This window comes from Python bivittatus, unplaced genomic scaffold, assembly GCF_059951505.1.
Source record: "Python bivittatus isolate LINGU-HERP-01145 unplaced genomic scaffold, Pbiv_v1 ctg000110_np1212, whole genome shotgun sequence".
Taxonomy (NCBI): domain Eukaryota; kingdom Metazoa; phylum Chordata; class Lepidosauria; order Squamata; family Pythonidae; genus Python; species Python bivittatus.
The window spans coordinates 769967-780204 of NW_028277045.1; the positions used below are offsets into that span (position 1 = coordinate 769967).

At 47.6% G+C, this 10238-nt stretch overlaps 1 protein-coding gene across 1 annotated transcript; it reads left to right on the forward strand.

The window, feature by feature from the left end:
• Positions 1–66: 66 nt before the first annotated feature.
• SPRING1 (SREBF pathway regulator in golgi 1) lies at positions 67–9234 on the forward strand. The gene is made up of 5 exons (XM_007423541.4): positions 67–313; positions 2795–2951; positions 3812–3963; positions 4776–4889; positions 6557–9234. The coding sequence occupies exons 1-5, from the start codon at positions 203–205 to the stop codon at positions 6638–6640; spliced, it is 618 nt and encodes a 205-aa protein (XP_007423603.2). The 5' UTR covers positions 67–202; the 3' UTR covers positions 6641–9234.
• The last annotated feature ends 1004 nt before the right edge of the window (positions 9235–10238 follow it).

The window sequence follows — 10238 nt, forward strand, 5'->3', positions numbered from 1 at the left end:
CGCGCTCCCGCCCCCTTCCGGGTCTCCCCGCCCGGGGGCGCGGTCCCGGGGCTGACTGCCCTGGGATGGGGTGGGGGGGCCATTCTCCCCCCCCCAGCCCGGATTGCCAGCCGGGTTAGCGAGGCCAAGGAAGGGCCCGATCCGCCGCCTTCTCGCTCCAGCGCCGGGGGGGCGCGCTCGCTCGCTCGGAGCCTCCTTCCCCATGGTGCAGCTGCTAGCGCTGGTGTGGCGAAGGCTGCTGCGCAAGCGGTGGGTCCTGGGCATCGTCTTCGGCCTCTCCCTCATCTACTTCCTTAGCAGCACCTTCAAGCAGGTCAGTCGCGCGGCCGGCCTCGTAACTCCAGAGGGGCGCGCTCCCGAGGCAGCCGGCCGCCGCTCCTTTCCTCTTCTTAACAGCCCCGCGAGGAAGGCCGCTGGCCAGGCTGGGGGAGGGCCTTTGGGGCTGAAAGGGACTGGAACTCGGGTCCCTAGGCTGATCCTGGGCGCACCCAAGGCAGAGAGCGGGGGAGCCCATGCCCCTCCAGATGTTTGTCATGGGCCCTGCTGGTGAGGGTGTGGCAGGCCCCTGCGCCTCTGGAGGGCACCCATTTGGGAAGGTGCATACTTGGGGTGGGGAGGGGGAGGCTGTTCCTTGGAGGAGAAAGGCTCATCCTAAATTGAGACGGTTCTGCTTGCTTCCAAGTTGTCTCCTCTGGTCTGGGGCCCAAGGGAGAAGAATTCTGTGCCCGCCTGTCTCTCCTTTTGGAAGAGGCCGAGTGACCTCCTTTGTATAGTTATTATTTACCAAATATGTTTCGATTTTCTCGTGAGAAATCTCCAAGAGATTTGTGACCGCATATTGGAATGCGGCAGCAGGAAAAGATGGAGGAAAAGCTAAGGAAGAGGCGTTTTGGGGAAGGGAAGAGACCTAGGTGAAAAGCTGGTTTTTTTCCCCACATGGACTTAAAAGATGCAGATATGGGAGGGGAGGGAAGGGAAGGGAAGAAGAGCACTCCAGGATCTGTCTGAGGAACTGCAAGCGGTGCTCTGCAATTCTTGGTGGTTGAAGAATGGGACTCCATAATCATCCTGATGGGTAGTGAAGAAAGGCATCTCCTGGACTCCCCTGGCCCAGAATTCTCATCAGTGGTGGTCTGGTTGGGGGATCTGAGGAGTTTGTTTGCCCATCAAAGTATTGGGAGAAGTTTTTCTTCCTCTTTGGAAGACTAGTGCTAGGGTCATCCCGTGAAGCTGGTTGGAAGGGGATTGAGAACAGCAGTGCAAGATCTTCACACAGCACATTGTGGACCTGTGGAATTCATTACATGATACAGTGATGGCCACGCATTTGGGCTTAGAAGGAGATTGGACAAGTCAGAAAACTTGGAGGACAGGTCTATCAAGGGCAATTTGTCTAGAAGGCTTCATGTTATCTCTGGGTTGGGGGCATCCTGCCTCCAAATACCAGCAGCAAGGGAGCATCGGTGGGAGAGGGGTAATTTTCTGTATCAAAGTTGCAGGCATCTCAGATGCATAAGGTTGGCCACGGGGAGGGTGTGTGTGCGGGGGGAAGCTGGATTAAGATGAGCTTTGGCCTGACCCAACAGGCAGTTCTCATGTTCTTGTCTGGAGGGCACCCAGGCTGGGGATGATTGACCTGGCTGCTCTCTATTGGGTGGAAGGGTCTGATCTTTTTAACTAGTAGTGTGGGGATAGATGGTTGAGCTTGGAATTTTTTGGAAGCCAAAGTGTATCTTCAGCCATGGATGCCAGATGGTGTAGACAGCCATGGGGAAGGCCCTGAGAGAGATATTCAGAAACTTTTGTAAACAAAGAGGACAGAAGCATTCCTTAAGTCTTGGGAAGGGAGATAGTATTAGGAAGAGACTTGGGCTGACCTTCCCTGACTTATGTAAGGGATGTTAGAGGGAGGGGAGGAGAAGGACAATCAGGCTAGCAAGAAAGACTCTGTTATTATAGCCAATCTAAACAAAATATAGTTCAAGTCTTCTTGTAGGGTTGGCTTCCTGGCCTAGTGTACCTAATAGGACTCTCAGATAGAGATGGGACTGTTAAACTCCAAGGTAGATTGTAAATTCATGGACAGGGAGGTTATCAAAAGCAGGGATGAGCAGTATTGGAGTAGTTAGGAGCTCCATTTAATTTTTTGAGGATGGTGAAGGCTGCGGTGGTGCAGAATGGGCAAGGCTGGTGGGAGGGTTTTCCTTGTTTTCTGAACTGTGCTAATTGAACTGGTTTTTGTGAGTCTTTCACCTCAAAGCAAGGGAAAATAGAGCCCCTGGTTTCTTGCAATGCTAGTCCTCAACCTTGGCTGTCCCTCCCTATCATGGGTCTAAGTAGCTGACAGAAGATGTCGCACTTTTTAACAACCCTCTTGCCAAATGGGTTGGTATTGGTAGGAGTGCCTTGCAGATGGGAGAAGCTTACCATGGGGTGAACCCAGAATACAAGTAAGATTCAGGTGGGATCCTGACAGTGTGGGGGTTCTGTTACCTTAAGTTCATAATTCAACATTGCTTTGCCAAGCATTTAAAGGAGCAGCCAGTAAGATCTAGGTTAGTTTCCTTCCGTCTGGTCCCTTTCAGATGGATATCTGGACCTCACGTCCCATGAGTTTGCTGCTGTGTGGGCTGGCTTTTATTATCTGAAAGGGCAGGGAGCAGGCTGAGTACCCCACTCCTGCTTTGAGGAACAGACGTGTTGACCAGTCTTTTCCCAACTCCATTGTTGGTCCACTGAAATCAAACGAGCGTTTCCTTTCCTTGTGTCCCACGTGTCTTGTTTTTGGTCTTAGGAAGAGAGAGCACTGCGGGATCGGAATTTTCCCCAAGCTCAAGACGAAGACCGCCCAATTGCCTGGAAAGTGCAGTTCAGCTTGGGAAACAGCAGCCAGCCGAATAACCAGTGTCGAAACTCTGTCCAAGGAAAACTGCTGATCACGGATGAGTTGGGTAAGGTTCTGTTCCAAGCCCAGGGTGGTCTGGTGCTGAGAGTGTTGGATTAGGAGAGCCAGGTTTAGATCCCTGCTTAACAGTTGAGTTGGTTGAGTGATGTGTTGGCTTCCTCAACCCAGTTTTCCTCATTGGATGTAGGCAAGAACTGTGCACTTCTTGAGCTCCCTGGAAAAATTGTGGGATGCATTATGGACAAAGGAAGTTCTTACAAGCAGTCAGGTGTGTGGCTTAATTTCTGTGCCTGCTTTGGGGCACTTTTGAAGTCCAAGAATAGAATTGGGGACATTCCAGATGTTTTTGGACTTTGTATTCTGTCAGCTCCAGCAAGCATGGCCAGAGATTGAAGAAGAGGACAGCAATGGATCTTATTTAGTAAAGAGGCATGGATTGGAGGGAGGTGCCTATGGCTTCACTTGTTCTAGATCCTGGCCAACAACATGTTTGCAAAGCAGAGCAAGATCCCGACATGGAAGATGCGATTATCACAATACGATGAGGTCATCCTTTATTGAAACGGTTGTCTAAAATTTTACATAGATACATATATGTATGAGAAGCTCTTATATGTATAGTTTTTGTGGTGGCCCTCCTTTCTTTGTTCCCCATTTCTTTTTTTCCTTGTTTTTTTAAAATTAAATAAAGCTCCTCTCCCCAAATTGAAAATGTACAACAGCCAATAAAAATGAGTACTACTCGGAGCTTATGCAAAGACTCAAATAACTGACTCCTTTGGAACCCGTAAAAGCTGCTTCCAGGTTGGGTACAGTCAGTTTCTAGGCCAGTGTTCTGGCTTCTATGCTGTGGCACAGAGTCCTCCATTCTCCTTCTGCTCAGCTTCTAGAGGTCTTTTGTGGCAGGCTACATCTGCGAAAGGAAGGACCTGCTGGTGAATGGGTGTTGCAACGTGGAGGCGCCCAGTGTCAAGTTGTACAGTTGTGATAGTTGCCTGCCTAGTGGATGTTGCAGCATCTATGAGGCCTGTGTGTCCTGCTGCTTACAGCCCAACAAGGTAAGCTGATGTAATGGTCTGTGGGAATGACCTTGGGAGACAGGGGGAAGAGCTGCAGACTAGGCAACAGTCAGATAAATGGCAGCTGAGCCTGCAGAATGAATGGGGACATGGCAAACATCTCAGAAGGGACCCTCCCTAGTTTCTTGAGCTGTAAAGGTGACGGGAGAGATGCACTTTCAGACTTCTCTTAATATAATCTTACAATAAAGTAGAATTAGTTCATCTGGGCATGCTTCCTGTCTGGACTACCTCGCAAGGCTGACATCCAGATTCAGCCTTCACTGTATGGAATGGCTGAGAGCATCTGCAAAATGCTGCCACCTATCTTCAGCAGCTCATTTTACAATTCCAGATTCGGGGCTGGTGCCTTCTTGTTTTTTTCTTTGGAATAATATTAATAATTTATTGGATTTGTATGTCGCCTGACTCTCAGTGATTCTGGGCGGCTCACAACCATCAAAGAGATTACAATAAAATCAATAAAAGATGAAAGATGGCAATTGTGGAGAGAGGGAAGGGGTAGGTAATGGTCTGTGGGCATGACCCTGGGGAGACAGAAGGAAGAGCCGCAGATGGGGCAACCATCATGTAAAAGGTATCTCAGTCCACAGAAGGTGGGAGGGCATGAAAAGCAGTTCAGAAGCGACCCTCTCTAGTTTTCCAGAGAGTAAAAGGAGAGGAGGGGAGAAATACTTTCAGACTTGCAAGATTCTTAACCTTGCAATAAAGGTAGTGTTAGTACTCATGGTTTGTGCTTCTTGTCTGGGCTCCCTCCCTCCCTCCCGTTTTTTCCCTTCTTGTTTTTCCAGCAACAGCTCCTTGAACATTTTCTCAACCGAGCGGCGATGGCCTTCCGGAATCTCTTCATGGCCGTGGAAGATCACTTTGAGCTCTGCCTGGCCAAGTGCAGGACCTCATCCCAGGTGAGGGGACAGAAATGGAGTGTCTGAGCAGGAGATGATTGGGTAAGAGAGGCATGGGTCCAAGTCCTACAGCTTGACTCAACTCAGTGAATGCTGAGGGGATGTCTGTGGGGCTGAGCATTTAAGAACAGGTGTGGAAGAGCCCTTGCGTGTGGCAAAAGGAGCATCATGTATCTCTACTGAGGAAGATTCTTTGGTGAGGGTTGCATCTGGGATGCTAGCAAAATAAGGAGTCAAAAAGGTGTCCTGTTGGTTATAAATCGCATTGTCTAAGGCCAGCTTCCCACTATGGCTGATTCAACTGTAATGGTATATAAATTTAATAAACAAATCAAATCAAATGGCTGTCATATTGTAGACTGCCCGAAACAGGTGGTAGGTATACGCGTATTGTATAAATAAATGAATGGCTAAAACTGGTGAAAAAGGACTTGAAAGGACTTCATGTTGAAGGCTGTGTACAAAGCAAGTAAGGAAGAAGGCAAGGAGATGTATATGTTGGCTGAATTTTCTTCAGGTCCAGATTTGGGATCCACCCAGTTAGAAGAACCAGTGAAGGTCTTCCTAGATTGTCCATTAAAACACCTGCTAAGAGCGTTCTCCAGCTGGAGGCTGTTCAGATGTTCTGGGGCACAACTCCTAGCATCCCCAGATGGCAGTTATTGGATGCATCAGCTTTGGGGAAGAGCTAACATTTTGTAGGCCTCCTCTGCCCTGTTTGCCCCAGGACTGCCATACCCAAGGGGGAGGTAAAGATGGGTATCTTAAAAAGAGGATTTTCTTGTTGAGAGGCACTGTAGGATATTAACTTGTTGCTTCCGCTGCACACAGTTTGGGTGGAAAGAGGTGAGAAAACATGAGAAGTTAGCAACTCAGTGTACTTGTCCATCTGCCCTTCTTTCTGGAACTTGATCCTCCTGACTAAAAAGTGCCAAGCACTGAAGTTGAGACTTTCTACTGGCAAACAATGTGTTCTACCAGTGAAGTGTGATTGCTTCTCAGAGTGGGCACTACCTTATACAGAATTAGCCATCTCTCAGCCTAATTTGATGATTCTCCACGGTTTCAAAGAAGACATAGTTCAACTCTTATCTGAAAAAGTTGAGGACTGAACCTGGGGGCTTCTCCATTCAAAGAAGATGCTCCACCACTGAGCTAAAGCCCTTCCCCTAAAAATAGGAACCTAAAAAGCTGCTTTAAACCAGGTCAGACCGTTGTTCTTGTCAGCCCCACTAGGTAGAACAGACCAGGAACTCAACTGCACAGGAAGACTAGAACTATATTTATTGAAATCTGCTATAATAACCGAACCTTGCAAGTCAAATGCCGCCCCCTCCTCCTCCCTCCCCCAGTTCAGTGAATTAGGGAGGCATCTGCCTGACCTACTTTTGAATATTAACTTGTTTCTCAGACCTGAAAAATGTTACAGCCCCCTTTGCCTAGGTAACAGTTCTTGCATACTTCCTTCAGTGTCACCTTCCTTATTCTCGACAGTTGCACCTTCTTGAACAATGTCAACACTGAGTGGCACTGAAGCCAAACATTCCTGCCTACAAGGACCAAGCAGTGGGACTTCACCTTCTCTGTAGCATTTCCTAGTGATCAGTTTCTTTGGCTGGGCTCTGACTTGCGTAAACATTTCTTCTCTGTCCTTCTCTCCTTTCCAGAGCGTGCAGCATGAAAACACCTACCGCAACCCCATTGCAAAATATTGCTATGGTGAATACCCCCCAGATCTTCTGTCTGTGTGAAAGTGCTCGAGAAACTGGCAAGGACGTCAGATGAGAGCTGCAGCGTGGCAGAGAGAGAACTTTGCAATCAACTGGCCTGGTTCCTTGGATTAAGAATGGTTTCATTCTGCAGCCTCCAACTCCAGCTTCTGGAAGAACTTCCCCTGCATTGTTAAACCTGTGGCCATGTCCCTTCGGTTGAAATGCAGAGCAAAATGGGTGGAAATCTTCTAATAGCTGGACTCCAAGGACTACCTCCAAGATCCAGGGTTTGCATCAAGGGCCCAGGTGAAATCTGGACACAGAAAGTGCCTAATCGGTATTGGTCATGTGGGACCACTTGCAGATCAAGGAAGCTATCAGAGAAGTGAAGAGTGCCAGATTCCTGGGAGTGGCCCCTACAGATCTGTGTCCTTGATAGAAACTGCTGTTTGTAAATATGGAAAAGTTATTGAGGCAAGAAGGAGACACTTGTATTAGACAAACAGGTATTGTGCATTCTGCACACTGTATGGACCTCGGCTCTCATCTACGGTAAACACAAGGAAGTGCCAACTGTGGATTCATTTTTCCAGCTTTCTGATTCAACTTGCCCTGTATGAGTGAGTGCCAGTCGCTTGCCAGTGCAGGATGGGCAAGCGGGAACATATGTTCCTGGCCTTTTCTAGCACTGACAGTGGAGACAAGAAGATTCTCAGCAAAAGGAGACACTGGAGCATCACAAGGAGAGATGACAATGGGTGATGCCTTGGGCAGGAGGCAAAGCATCATCATCTCTGTCCATGGAACAGGCCGATCCCTTTTAGAAATATTTTTTTGGGGTTTCCTTAGCAGCTTTGGATGTATTTGATTTGGAATTTGAACGTGGGCGTGATACTCAAGCAGTAAGTGAAGGTGGGGGAATGAACAACTCCTGTTAAGTCCATCTCATCTTGCTCTAGATGGGCTACTTGGCACCCTCAGACTCATGATGGAACCATTCGCTCAGGCAGCTGCAGCATGGAAAGATGCAGAATTTATCATCGTTTCCCACCAAAATTAATTTTCCACTATAGCACAGCAATCTAAATATGCTTGTACCTAAACTCCAATTGTTCTCCTCTTTTTCAGTTAAGGAAACGGTACTGCAAGGAAGGTCCTTTCTGGAAGGGAGGAAAGAGGTAAAATCTCTTAGCTCAGTGTTGTCCAAACTTGGCCACTTTAAGATGAGTGGACTTCAACTCCCAGAATTGAATTCTGGGAGTTGAAGTCCACTCATCTTAGTGGCCAAGTTTGGACAATACTGCCTTAGCTTGTTGCCCTTAGCTGAACCTTCGGCAGCCTGGTCTTTCCAGATGTGTTGAGGTGCAGCTCCCTCCATGACCAGCTTCTGGCATCTTTCATCTCAACATATTTGCAAGGCTTCAGCTTGGGAAATGCTAAGGAAGAGGATAGAAGGATATCTGCTAAGAATTGAGGAGAGAGGCACAATGTTCTTGAACTGAGTACCCCAGAATAGAGCTCTGGATTCATTAGGGAAGGCAAGGAGGCACAGATGGAGGTTTAGCATTCGGGGTCAACTGGTTGCCTTGATCTCTGACCTCCCTTTTCTTGGCCTTTTCAATCCCATCTGAGAAGAATGATTTTTAGTAACTGGATGACAGTAGGTGTGTTCTGCTCAGTTACTTCTGGACTTCCCAAGTTGATGTCCTCCCTGTTGGGTTACAGCTCTTGTCATTCCCAGTAAGTTATGGCCATAATGGCAACTGGTGACCACGTAGGCTGGGAAAGGCAGATGCAGATGGGAACAGATCACAAGAATCCCCCAGAAGCGCTGAAACTTGATTTTCACCCAGCAGAATTTCAGCCAGGAAACCTACTTTGTTTCAAGAAGCTGGCCGTGTCTTCTTACTTTTCTGCCTTTCTACGTGGGTTGAATATCGGAGAAATCAAATATCTATTTGTGGGTAATGGGTGCCTAGGGAAAAGAGCTTTTAGGCAGATTTATGGAAAGAGAAGACTATCAGTGGTGGTTAATCGTAACAGCACTCCGCCCTGGGGTGGGAAGGGGGATGTTTACTTGGCTTCTTGCTTCTCTGATGGTTGGTCACCATAAAAAGAAGGCACTGAACTGAACCTGGTGGACAGTAGAGCTCTTCTTAAACCAGTGTTGTCCAAACTTGGGCACTTTAAGATGAGTGGACTTCAACTCCCAGAATTCCCCAGACAGCCATGGGAATTCTGGGAGTTGAAGTCCACCCATCTTAAAGTGCCCGAGTTTGGACAACACTGTCTTAAACCATACAAAAGAATACAGAAGGAATTATTGGCTGATGATGATGATGATTAACGTGGTCCTTGGTTTCTAGAACGCTTCCGGGTTGTAAGTTGTAGTAAGAGAACAAACTTCAAAGGACCGCCTGAAGGGCAGGCCGAACCCATCGTGGCATCTAGCAGAATTTAGCTCGAGTGCCTGTAGCTTCTCTTCATGTATCTTCTTAAGGTTGGAGGTAAATGCACACTCCAGGGTTTCCACATCTGTTGCTTTCGTCTTCCCCCCCTTTGTAAACCACCTTGAATGTTATCTTGTGACCTTTTGGATTTGGCCTAATAAAAGTGTTGCCCTGACATGTGTACATCCTGTTGTCCCAGCATTTTTTCCCCCCCAAAGCAAGTTCATGAAACTTCAGCTTGGGGCGAAGTGAACCTCATAAGTACATTTTTTCGGCCATTGTTTGCTTTCATTCTCAACTTTTCTGACAAATTTTGAATGTTTCCTGCTTTTCTGCTGCCCCCTAGTGGAGGGTTATGGTCACCGCATTTCCCTGATGCTTTAAAATGACAAGCCTCTGGAGCCGGATTTATTATCGGGGGTGAGTTAAGGTGACCTCCACAGTTGCAAAGAACCTTTCTGTATGGGTGCAAGTGGAGTGCGTGTTTGCCATGCAAAAAGATCTGCATCCTTTCTTTAAAAAAATCTTCATTTTAGTTACGAAATGTGTCTACTGCCTCGATTCGATTAAACTCTAGGTAGATTACGATATATATTGCAATACGACTTGGTGATGTGAACGAGTCCCCATCCAGCACACAAACCTGTTGCAAGTCAGAAACAAAAATGTGACGGTAGGGAAGAACGATGCATTGGCTGAGTGACAGACGAACCAGAAGGGGTCTGTTTCTACTAAAATTGTATTAGGAAAGTGGCCCCCTGCAGCTTCCATCTTCCTCTGTGTCCTGTTTGCAATAGTTCAGAACATTAAGACTGAAACTGGAGTATTGAGGGGAGGGTCTTTATGGACACACAGCTGCACCGTCCACACCCAAGATGAAGGCCATCAACAGACTCGGCACAAGGTCTTAATGCTTGATTGTTTTTCTAATGGCCATCTAGCCTTCAACGCTGTACTTCATTTGCCCATCGAGGTCTCTGCTGCTTCGTACGACCCCATCCTAGATATTGTAGTATGAGATTCTTGCATGGCTGTGATCTTCTGCTTGGCGTTAGTTAATTTCACCCTCTCTCTGTTCAAGGAGGTGGCTTGGAAGTCAAACAGGAGCGGCCCCAGCTGTGGATTTGAAGCTGCCTTGATGGGCATGTTCTGCTTTGTGACTCCGCTTTGTGAGTGCACGGAGGTGG